General features: G+C 46.7%; 1 protein-coding gene across 1 annotated transcript; it reads right to left on the bottom strand.

Annotated features, from left to right (window-relative positions):
• Positions 1-201: 201 nt before the first annotated feature.
• On the bottom strand, positions 202-3,381 carry LOC140994597 (chymotrypsin A-like). The gene is made up of 7 exons (XM_073464312.1): positions 3,315-3,381; positions 2,806-2,909; positions 2,650-2,729; positions 1,408-1,486; positions 1,141-1,321; positions 508-641; positions 202-424 (listed from the first exon to the last, which is right to left on the bottom strand). Exons 1-7 carry the CDS (start codon positions 3,364-3,366, stop codon positions 263-265), a joined length of 792 nt encoding a protein of 263 aa, XP_073320413.1. The 5' UTR covers positions 3,367-3,381; the 3' UTR covers positions 202-262.
• Positions 3,382-12,199: the final 8,818 nt, after the last annotated feature.

Here is a 12,199-nt window from a genome sequence, read left to right as displayed (position 1 = left end):
GTATTTTGAGTCAGGCCAGCTGTTTTCCTCTGCTGCCAGTCTTTATGCTAAGCTAGGCTACCAGCTGCAGCTGTGTAGTGACGACTGTGTTCAGGCTGATATGGTGCTGACGTCTCCCTCTCAGACAGACAGAGAAGATCAAACTCACTGTTTGACTTTTTCTTTACATTCAGTGTGAACAAACGACAACGACAGCACTGCTTCAGTTTCTGTGTTTTATTGATGATCAGCTTCAAACAGGAAGCTGCCCTGTCAGACACGCTCAGTTGGCAGCAATGGTCGTATCCATCCAGGCGCGGAGCTCGGTGACGCGGGCGTACACGCCGGGCATGGTGGGAGTGCAGGTTCCACTGCCCCAGGACACGATACCGACCAGAGTCCAGGCTCCAGCCTTCTCACAGACCAGAGGACCGCCAGAGTCGCCCTGAAAACAACAAACAAGCATGTAAACAACAAACAGCAGCTCAGATCAACACTTTGACAGGAGCTTCATGTGTCACCACCCACCATGCAGGAGGAGGCTCCGGAGGCTCCAGCACAGATCATCAGGTTGCTGATCTTGCTGCCCCAGTACTGACGGCACTGCTCATTGGTCAGCAGGGGGAGGGAGGCCTGCTGCAGCAGGGCGGGGGTGTCAGGAGCTGCAACAGACACACACACACACACACACACACACACACACACACACACACACACACACACACACACATCAGGATCACAGCTGGTCACACTTCAGTTGACTTGTTTGAACAAAGCCAGCTCGTCTCTTGACTTGACCCTCACTGACCTCTGATCAGTTCAAATTCAAATTCAAAGGGGGCTTTATTGGCATGAAAGTTTAACAACAATTTTGCCAAAGCATCTGTCCAAACACTTGGACAGAACACAACAATCAGTTACAGTCTTTAGCTGTGACTCAACACAAAGTGAGTCATGTTCAGCTCAGTGTCAGATTCCCACAAAGACCCACAGACCCCTGAGCTGGACTCCAGCTGACTAACAGAGCGTGTGCTTCTGTGTGATTGGTTATCTCCATGTGTGTAGTTCATTTGCTGTGTCTTTGTCTGTGTGTGTGTGTATGTGTTGTAGAGACCCCGCCCTGCTCTGCTCTGATTGGCCGGCTGATGCAGGTGCTCTCACCGTTGTAGCGGGTCAGGCCCCAGCCGCTGGTCACACACCTCATGCCTCCGGGGAAGTTGTCAGCGGTCTCAGCCACACACACCGGGGAAACACGCACACCCATCTGAGCGGGGCTGGCCAGCTTGATGAGCAGGATGTCGTTGTTGATGGTGTAGCCGTTGTACTTGGGGTGCTTGAACACCTGACAGGAAATGACATCATTATGAGTGGTGGACACACGAGAAGGCACCGTGATGAGATGAGACACAGACGTTGTTTGTCACCCACCTTTCCGACCTTCATGACCTGGATGGACTCAGCGTTGGAGGAGCGGTCGTGTTCTCCGAGGATCACACGGTGGGACGTCCTGCAGGGAAAAGGACGGAAACGTCAGGCGGCCATTTTGTGCCAAAAACATCTTTTGACAGGTGACTAATGGGAGGCGGAGCTTCGTGTAACTACAGAGCACCTCAATGGTTAAGACAAAGGTGACAGGATGAAGGTGACATGATGGAGGTGACAGGATGGAGGTGACAGGATGAAGGTGACATGATGGAGGTGACAGGATGGAGGTGACAGGATGCAGGTGAAAGGATGAAGGTGTCATGATGGAGGTGACAGGATGGAGGTGACAGGATGAAGGTGACATGATGGAGGTGACAGGATGGAGGTGACAGGATGCAGGTGAAAGGATGAAGGTTCAGGATGAAGGTGACAGGATGGAGGTGACACGATGGAGGTGACAGGATGCAGGTGACAGGATGGAGGTGACAGGATGGAGGTGACAGGATGCAGGTGACAGGATGAAGGTGACAGGATGGAGGTGACAGGATGAAGGTGTCATGATGGAGGTGACATGATGGAGGTGACAGGATGGAGGTGACAGGATGAAGGTGACATGATGGAGGTGACATGATGGAGGTGACAGGATGGAGGTGACAGGATGAAGGTGACAGGATGCAGGTGACAGGATGAAGGTGACAGGATGGAGGTGACAGGATGAAGGTGTCATGATGGAGGTGACATGATGGAGGTGACAGGATGGAGGTGACAGGATGAAGGTGACATGATGGAGGTGACATGATGGAGGTGACAGGATGGAGGTGACAGGATGAAGGTGACAGGATGGAGGTGACAGGATGGAGGTGACAGGATGAAGGTGACATGATGGAGGTGACAGGATGAAGGTGACAGGATGGAGGTGACAGGATGGAGGTGACAGGATGCAGGTGACAGGATGGAGGTGACAGGATGGAGGTGACAGGATGAAGGTGACAGGATGAAGGTGACAGGATGGAGGTGACAGGATGAAGGTGACAGGATGGAGGTGACAGGATGGAGGTGACAGGATGCAGGTGACAGGATGAAGGTGACAGGATGGAGGTGACAGGATGGAGGTGACAGGATGAAGGTGACAAGATGGAGGTGACAGGATGCAGGTGACAGGATGGAGGTGACAGGATGGAGGTGACAGGATGGAGGTGACAGGATGCAGGTGACAGGATGAAGGTGACAGATGAAGGTGTTTACCTGACGTTGCAGTGAGCAGCTGTCACCACCCAGTTCTCGTTGATGAGAGAGCCGCCACAGAAGTGGAAGCCGGTGTAATCCTGAAACAACAGAGAGACGACGTGTTTATGAACACATCATCTGCGTGTGTGTGTGTGTGTGTGTGTGTGTGTTTACCTGCAGGGACACCTGCCAGGGCCAGGAGTGAGGCACCGCCTCCTCACCGTTCACAATACGAGAGTAACCGGTGATGATTGGTCTGATGGCGGGAGTGCCGCAGCCTGGTGACATCATCATGACATCATGAACAAGGACATGGTGAAACAGGTGCAGGTGTTAATACTCAGCTCTTCATACTGAAGTTGATGTTTATGCTGCAGTCAGTGTCTTCATATGATTGTTGACATGTAAAATAATTGAAGACTGATCTCTTCTGACTGTCAGGAACATTATAATGTAACATTTGTTGACGTCACATCAGCTGATCTGAGAGCTGCAGACATGATGTGTGTTATCTTTAACGTCCTGAAGAAGCTCATCCACTCATCATCACCTGAATCATGTCAAAACAATAAATCATCTCAAATGTGGGCCAATAATCAATCAAGCATAGATTATGGATGAGAAATAACCCAGCATGCTTCACTCCCTCAGCTGTGACTCTGATGGTAAAGAGTTTGTCTCACCGTAGGCGGCGCCGGCGAAGGCGAGGCAGGAGAGGATCCACAGGAAGGCCATGGCTCGATCATGTTGGGTCTGTGTGAGCCTGGAGCTTTTATACTGCCGGGGAGCGGCGTGATTGGACGAGACAGGAGGGGACATGTTATCAGAGAGGGTGGGAGTTTGGACAGGTGGAGCTGACGGAGAGTTTTCCACCTGAGGAGGCAGGAACACGACAGTTAGAGACGAGACACAGCAGCCAATCGCAGAGCAGAATGGTCTCTGCTGACCTCACACTGTTAATGTAAAGAAAATACCACGACAACTGATTTCACACACAAACGACTAACAACAGCTGAACACATGTCCCCTTCAGGGTTCATCTGTCACTTCCTCAGCTAACAGTGAGGGTTTGATTGATTGATTGATTGATTGATTGATTGATTGATTGATTGATTGATTGATTGATTGATTATTGTGTCATTCTGCCAGCTGTCATGTTGGTTCAACACGGCAGCCAATCACAGAGCAGAACACTCAGTCCAAACTTTCAGGTTTTTATTTTTAGTTCGATTCACAATCAGAAAGTTTCCAGCGTCAGGCTGCAGCTACAGATTCTATCCATTATTGATTAATCTGTTCAAGATATCATTCACTAACTGACTTGACTGTTGGTTCATTGTCTGTTCACTGTGTTATAAAGTTTAGAGTCAATGAATGAATGTTAATCAATGAGTTGGTGGTGAATCATTATTCATCAGTCTTCAAACTGAAGCCTCGTCCATGACATGAAGGACTTTTCTGTCCTTCACAAACAAACTGGATGAACTCAGTCGGTCAGCTGTGATCCTTCTCATCACTGCTCCTCTGCGCCTCACTCAAACTGATACCGGTCCCTGACCTGAACCCTTTAAAGTACACGATGATCCAACTCAAGCCTTCGTCACGTCCTTCAGATTTCATACCTGTCAGATGATCTCAGTAGTTCACCAACTTCAAGAGCCTCTGGATCATAAACACTTTTTATTAAACATTTCAGAGTATCTTTGATGAAATCCAGTCATGAGTTGACACATCACACTGAGACTGCCCTCATCACTGACACAGTTCATCATGTTATGATAAGTGGGTCAACACCAGGTCCACTGCTCTGGGCCTTACATTAAACAGACTCACGTTCAGTTTGGATCTTAAATATGACCTGAACAGAAAGTAGTTGTTTATAAAAACTTACTTGAATGTTGAAGTGATCTCATCACACTCGATGTGACGTTATGTGTCTGAGCTGTTTGAACGACGTGCAGCAGCAACTTCAGCCTCTATCACTGTGTCATCTGACTTCAGCCTCCATCACTGTGTCGTCTGACTTCAGCCTCCATCACTGTGTCGTCTGACTTCAGCCTCCATCACTGTGTCGTCTGACTTCAGCCTCCATCACTGTGTCCTCTGACTTCAGCCTCCATAACTGTGTCCTCTGACTTCAGCCTCCATCACTGTGTCGTCTGACTTCAGCCTCCATCACTGTGTCGTCTGACTTCAGCCTCTGACTTCAGCCTCCATAACTGTGTCCTCTGACTTCAGCCTCTATCACTGTGTCCTCTGACTTCAGCCTCCATAACTGTGTCCTCTGACTTCAGCCTCTATCACTGTGTCGTCTGACTTCAGCCTCCATCACTGTGTCCTCTGACTTCAGCCTCCATAACTGTGTCCTCTGACTTCAGCCTCCATCACTGTGTCCTCTGACTTCAGCCTCCATCACTGTGTCGTCTGACTTCAGCCTCTGACTTCAGCCTCCATCACTGTGTCGTCTGACTTCAGCCTCCATCACTGTGTCCTCTGACTTCAGCCTCCATAACTGTGTCCTCTGACTTCAGCCTCCATCACTGTGTCCTCTGACTTCAGCCTCCATAACTGTGTCCTCTGACTTCAGCCTCTATCACTGTGTCCTCTGACTTCAGCCTCCATAACTGTGTCCTCTGACTTCAGCCTCTATCACTGTGTCGTCTGACTTCAGCCTCTATCACTGTGTCGTCTGACTTCAGCCTCCATCACTGTGTCCTCTGACTTCAGCCTCTATCACTGTGTCGTCTGACTTCAGCCTCCATCACTGTGTCGTCTGACTTCAGCCTCCATCACTGTGTCCTCTGACTTCAGCCTCCATAACTGTGTCGTCTGACTTCATCCTCTATCACTGTGTCCTCTGACTTCAGCCTCTATCACTGTGTCCTGTGGTTCTTTCTGTTCCTTTGAAATGAAGAATGGAGATCAATTTAATCGGGAAGTTACACTTTGGATATTTGACCGTTAACTAAAGAAATTATTGAATTGATTTTCAGAATTTTATCAGTTATTCTTTTGTCTGTCAGAATTAAATGTCCCCAAACTGGGTCCAGCTGGTGAGAACAGATCAGAAACATGTGAGTGATATTTAACAGTGACGCTCATTTATTCTTTCACATCATCTAAGTCATCGTTATTCTTTATATTCAGGATTCAAAGATAAAAAATGATCTTGCATGTTCAAATCCAAATACAAGATAACCAGATGACATCATCATGATTCTGCTGATCACCTTTAAAGATCTTTTATTCACAATCTGGTTTATTGGCGAGTAGGTTTTCACATTGACCTCATTGGTATGTTGATGCTGTGACAGCAACAGGCAGGTTCAGACACAGACGGTGAGCCTTATTCATTTAACATGAAATAATCCCAAAAAATAAACAAGAATCCAAGAAATGCAAAAATACAAAGTAGACTTAGACTTTCTTTATTTGTCATTCAAATGAGACCTCACAGTGCAGATCGGTTGGCTCAGTATGGCACAGGACAAAGAAACAGCAGCAAGTATTTACATAAAATAAATAATAAAGAGTGTAAACATAAATACTATATAAAATATAAAAATATATTGCACAATGTGTATTATTTATATTGCACAATCAAGTGAAGCAGTCCTGAGCGGGTGTGTGAGGGAGGACGGAGGGATTTTTTTATTTTGTGTTTAACAGTCTTATGGCTTGTGTTATAGAACCTGGCTGTTCTGCTTCGAAGGCTGCAGAACCTGTTTCCACAGTAAAATAAAGTCCAAACACAGCAAAGTTCAAACCAGTAATGACGAGAGTGAAGCAGAAACATAAAGCCAGAAAACAGACCACAGACACGGGACACGAGACACGAGAGACGAGACACGAGCAGTAACATGGGTGAGAAACACAGGGACGAACTGATGAAGACAGAGCGAAGCACACAAGCTTAAATACAAAGAAAACTACTGAGGTCACGAGGTGCAGCTGGAGCGAGGCGGGCAAAGGATCGCAAAAACACTGAGGGAGGGAAAAGCTGCAGAGCCGGTGTGGACCACAAGAACCTGATGGAAAAGCTGCAGAGCCGGTGTGGACCACGAGAACCTGATGGAAAAGCTGCAGAGCCGGTGTGGACCACGAGAACCTGATGGAAAAGCTGCAGAGCCGGTGTGGACCACAAGAACCTGATGGAAAACTGAACACTGGAAAAAAGGCAAAAGACAACACAAGACCAGAAAACACGATAAAACACAACGAAACACAAACACAGAACCGTGACAGATGGGTCACAGTAAGTACTGTGGAAGTAAATACGATCAAAGCAGGTTCAGCAAGTCCAGAAGGTCTTCGCTGATCTCCTGTGTGGGTTAGGGTGCCTCAGGAAACAGGACTCTGTCAGTCCTGGTTCAGGACTAAAGCAGTCCTGGTCTAACATGTCTCAACTCTCACTTTAAGACCATATCAACTCGTTTCTGCCAGTGTTGTTTAAAGGTTTGATGATGAAGATGATGAAGATGAAGATGATGATGAAGATGAAGATGAAGATGAAGATGATGATGATGATGTTGATGATGAAGATGATGAAGATGATGATGATGAAGGTGATGATGATGAAGATGATGATGATGAAGATGAAGATGATGATGAAGATGATGATGACGAAGATGATGATGATGATGATGATGATGAAGATGATGAAGATGACAAAGATGAAGAAGATGATGATGAAGATGAAGATGATGAAGATGACGAAGATGAAGAAGATGATGATGAAGATGAAGATGATGATGATGATGATGAAGAGGATGATGTGTAGCTTCTTTACAGCCCACAGTCTGTAACTCTGAAGCCTGATGACAGGATGACATTTACATCTGGATTCTGCTGACAGTCTGACAGTGAACTGAACACAGACAGAGACAGACAGAGACAGAGACAGACAGAGACACAGACAGAGACAGACAGAGACAGACAGACACAGACAGACACAGAGACAGACAGAGACAGACAGAGACAGAGACACAGACAGAGACACAGACAGACACAGAGACACAGACAGAGAGAGACAGACAGACACACAGACACACAGACAGCGACATAGACACAGAGACACAGACAGAGACAGACAGAGACACAGACACCAATAGACAGCGACACAGACACAGAGACACAGACAGACAGAGACACAGAGAGACACACAGACAGACACAGACAGAGACAGACAGAGATACAGACAGACACAGACACAGACAGACACAGACAAAGACAGACAGAGACACAGACACAGAGACACATACAGAGACAGACAGAGACACAGACAGAGACACAGACAGACACAGACACAGACAGACACAGACAGACACAGACAGAGACAGACAGAGACACAGAGAGACACACAGATGGATACAGAGACAGAGACACAGGCAGAGACACTAGACAGATACACAGACAGAGACACAAACACAGACAGACACAGACAGAGACACAGACACAGAGACATAGAGACAGACAGAGACACAAACACAAACACAGACAGACACAGACAGAGACACAGACACAGAGACATAGAGACAGACAGAGACACAAACACAGACAGACACAGACACACAGACAGACACAGACAGACAGAGACACAGAGAGACACACAGATGGATACAGAGACAGAGACACAGGCAGAGACACTAGACAGATACACAGACAGAGACACAAACACAGACAGACACAGACAGAGACACAGACACAGAGACATAGAGACAGACAGAGACACAAACACAAACACAGACAGACACAGACAGAGACACAGACACAGAGACATAGAGACAGACAGAGACACAAACACAGACAGACACAGACACACAGACAGACACAGACAGACAGAGACACAGACAGACAGAGACACAGAGCCAGAGTCCGCCCGTTTCTCTCCCAGGCCAGTACGGAGGTGCTAATGCATGCTTTTGTTTCTTGTCTCTTGGATCACTGTAATGCACTGCTCTCTGCTCTTCCCAAAAACAGAACTTCAAATCTCCAACTATTACAAAACTCAGCCGCACGCGTGCTGACGAGGACCAGACGGCGGGAGCACTGAGGTCCTCCGGCAGAGCCGGCCCGAGGCATAAGCGAACTAAGCGGCTGCTTGGGGCCCCCAACCGAGAAATAGTTATTTTAAAAATTAAAAAAATATTTATTTATTTATTTATTGCTTGTGTAGTCAGGTGAACAAGAGACCAGGACTGTTTTCAGACTGCTAAGACAGTGTTTTATTATTCTGTAGGGAATTATTACTATGTTAGCAGTTTCTTTTTGTTTAGGTGACACTGTCACTTTAAGAGCGGCGCAGCGGTAGGTTGCACGAGATCGTGGGAGATCACAGCGTTCTCATGCAGAGTTAGTTACACAGAAGTAGCAGTAGTGGGAGTGAAAGACGGACTGCTGAGGTGTGTATTTTGATGTCGTGTGTGAAACAAGAATGGTTATGAGTATCAGCAAATAAGATGATGATTAGTTTGATGATTTGTTTTTCTGTTTTTTATTTTATTTATTCAGAAAGAGCCACTACTGTTGTCTAGTCAAGTCTAGAGTCACTTTTACAGTACAGTGAGGAAAAATATTTTGTTTGTTTAATACTGATTACCTCAAATCCTCAAAATTGCAGTATTAATGCTGTTTGTTTTATAAATTGCAGTCAGGGAATAAAAGACCCACAATAATTATTCTACTGTGTCCAGTCTCCTCATTTATGACCTGGCCACACTTGTTTACAACAAATGCAATCTCTGCTGTTGTATTTTGTTATTTTTCAATTCAAGTTCGGTAAATCACACTTAGTGCTTCACTTTGAATATGAAAGTTTAAAATCAATTGTGAATTTAGTACCCTCTAAGGTTAAAAGGTGACTGATTTGGTGTAAATAACAACTTTATTAATGCAGGGGTCTACCAAGCCCAGGGGGCCAGAGGTCTAGAGGGGCCAGGAGCCCCAAAACATTTGTGGCATGTGAGCAAGGATGGATTACTGAATGAGCCTACCGGGCCCAAGAGGTCAAGGGGCCCTGAAGCCCAAGTCGTTGCGTGAAGTCACTACCTCAATAAGTCAAAAAGCAAAAGGCTATGAATCTGAATGAATTTAGGTATTGCCCTTCTCCAGCTGGCCGTCCCAAAAATGCACCAGAATACAGGAAATCACATCTACCAAATTCAGAATTTTCTGGGGGAGGACCTCCAGAACCCCCTTCCCCCATTTGCACCCACTTTCATACAAATAAGGTGGGGGGGTCGTTATGCATCTGTGCCCAGAGGGACAGTAGTTCATAATCCGTCACTGTATTAATACAATTTATAATGTAACATTATAGTGTGACATTTGTGTCAATAATTGTCAAACACAGGTGACTCCGCGGTGGTGGGAGGGGGGCCCCAAATCAAATTCTGCTTAGGGCCCCCAAAAGGCTTGGGCCGGCACTGTCCTCCGGCACCGGCCTTTTATCCATACCAGAACCCAGAACTAAAACCCACGGTGAGGCGGCATTTAGCCACTATGGCCCCCACCTGTGGAACAGCCTGCCGGAGAGCCTCAGGCCTGCAGAGACTGTGGATATTTTTAAGGGAAGGTTAAAGACACCTTTTCAATCAGGCTTTTAACTAATATTTTAAATTCTTCTTACGTTCTTATGTGATTCTACCTTATTTTATGTTGTTGCTTCTATCTTGTTTTTTAAGACGATATTAATCTTAAATAACTTAATTAACCTTTTAACTGTTCACTCCATTTACTTATCTTTTGTCGTGGTTTTTATCCTATCTTATGTTTTTAGTTTTTTAGGTTTAACTCCAGTGTTTCGTCAGGGGGTCCTCCACACTGGGAGCTGTGTCTGGGCTGCTGCTGGAGGTGCTGGCCGACTGTTGTCTGTCGGGGTCGGGGGGCCTGAGCGCTGGTGCCCCCTGTGGCACAGCCTGCGACTCCTCCCAGTGTGGACGGCCCCAAAGCTGACGCTTCCTCAATCCTCAGTGCCATGTCTCCCTATTGTCAGTAGTGAGAGTGTGCAGGTGTGTGTGTGTGTGTGTGTGTGTGTGTGTAGTATGGAGGGTGGGAGGGAGGGGCTTTCTTTGTAATTGTTTTGTCTTTCGTGTGTAAAGCACTTTGTGTTGCATGTCCGTGCATGAAAAGTGCTCTATAAATAAAGTTTTGATTTGATTTGATTTGAAAAAACACAGACAGAGACACAAACACAGACAGAGACACAAACACAGACAGAGACACAAACACAGACAGAGACACAGACACAGACACAGACAGAGACACAAACACAGACAGAGACACAAACACAGACAGAGACACAGACACAGACAGAGACACAAACACAGACAGAGACACAGACACAGAGCCATCAAATTCTACAACCACCTAAAATCAAGTGACCCCCAGAGTTTCCACTACAAAGCACTAAAATCCCAAGAGATGAACTTGGTCAGCTCGCCCTGACTCTCAGCTCCCTGACCTCAACACCAGACCCTCAGGACAGACCCCAAACCATCCGGCCCAACCAAATCATAAGCAGACAGAAAGAGAAATACACCACCTACTGGAAAGACACCACAAAGAACCACAGCAAAATGGATTGTTATTCAGCCTTAAGCAGGCCGTACACAGTGGCAGAATACCTGAGCACTGTACCTGAGCACCGTACCTGAGCACTGTACCTGAGCACCGTACCTGAGCACCGTACCTTAGCACCGTACCTGAGCACCGTACCTTAGCACCGTACCTGAGCACCGTACCTTAGCACCGTACCTGAGCACCGTACCTGAGCACCGTACCTGAGCACCGTACCTTAGCACCGTACCTGAGCACCGTACCTTAGCACCGTACCTGAGCACCGTACCTTAGCACCGTACCTGAGCACCGTACCTTAGCACCGTACCTGACCACCGTACCTGAGCACCGTACCTGACCACCGTACCTGAGCACCGTACCTGAGCACCGTACCTGAGCACAGACTCAGAAAGACTCTGAGCAGATACAGACTGAGCGGACACAGTCTGGCTCTGGAAACCGGCCGACACAGACAGACCTGGACTCCCAGGGAGGACAGACTCTGCTCGCTCTGCTCACAGGGAGAAGTAGAGACTGAGCAACATTTTCTACTCCGCTGTGACAAATAGAAACAAATTAGACAAACGTTCTTCCCCAGATTTAAAAACCACTGTGAAGAATTTGAGACACTTCCAGATGTAGACAAATTAAAATATGTTTTAGGTGCTGCAGACTAGCAGCTGAGTATGTGTCCTCCTGCCACAGACTGAGGGACGACCACGGAAACACCACATAGGAGCAAACAGCCGACTCTGTTCCTGTAAATATGTTGTGATCAAATGATTTTCTTTTGGATGTTTTTTTTTTTATTTATTAATTTTTTAAATAATATTATTTTATTGTTATATGCTTTGGCAATATAAGCACTGCCTTGTCATGCCTTGACACAGACAGACAGAGACAGAGACACAGACAGACAGAGACACAGACAGAGACACAGACAGACAGAGAGACAGACAGACAGAGACACAGACAGACAGAGACAGAGACACAGAGACATAGAGACACAGAG

Source organism: Pagrus major, chromosome 4 (assembly GCF_040436345.1).
Source record: "Pagrus major chromosome 4, Pma_NU_1.0".
Classification (NCBI taxonomy): domain Eukaryota; kingdom Metazoa; phylum Chordata; class Actinopteri; order Spariformes; family Sparidae; genus Pagrus; species Pagrus major.
The sequence above is the reverse complement of the archived record's forward strand: the minus strand, read 5'-3'. Positions and strand labels throughout refer to the sequence as shown.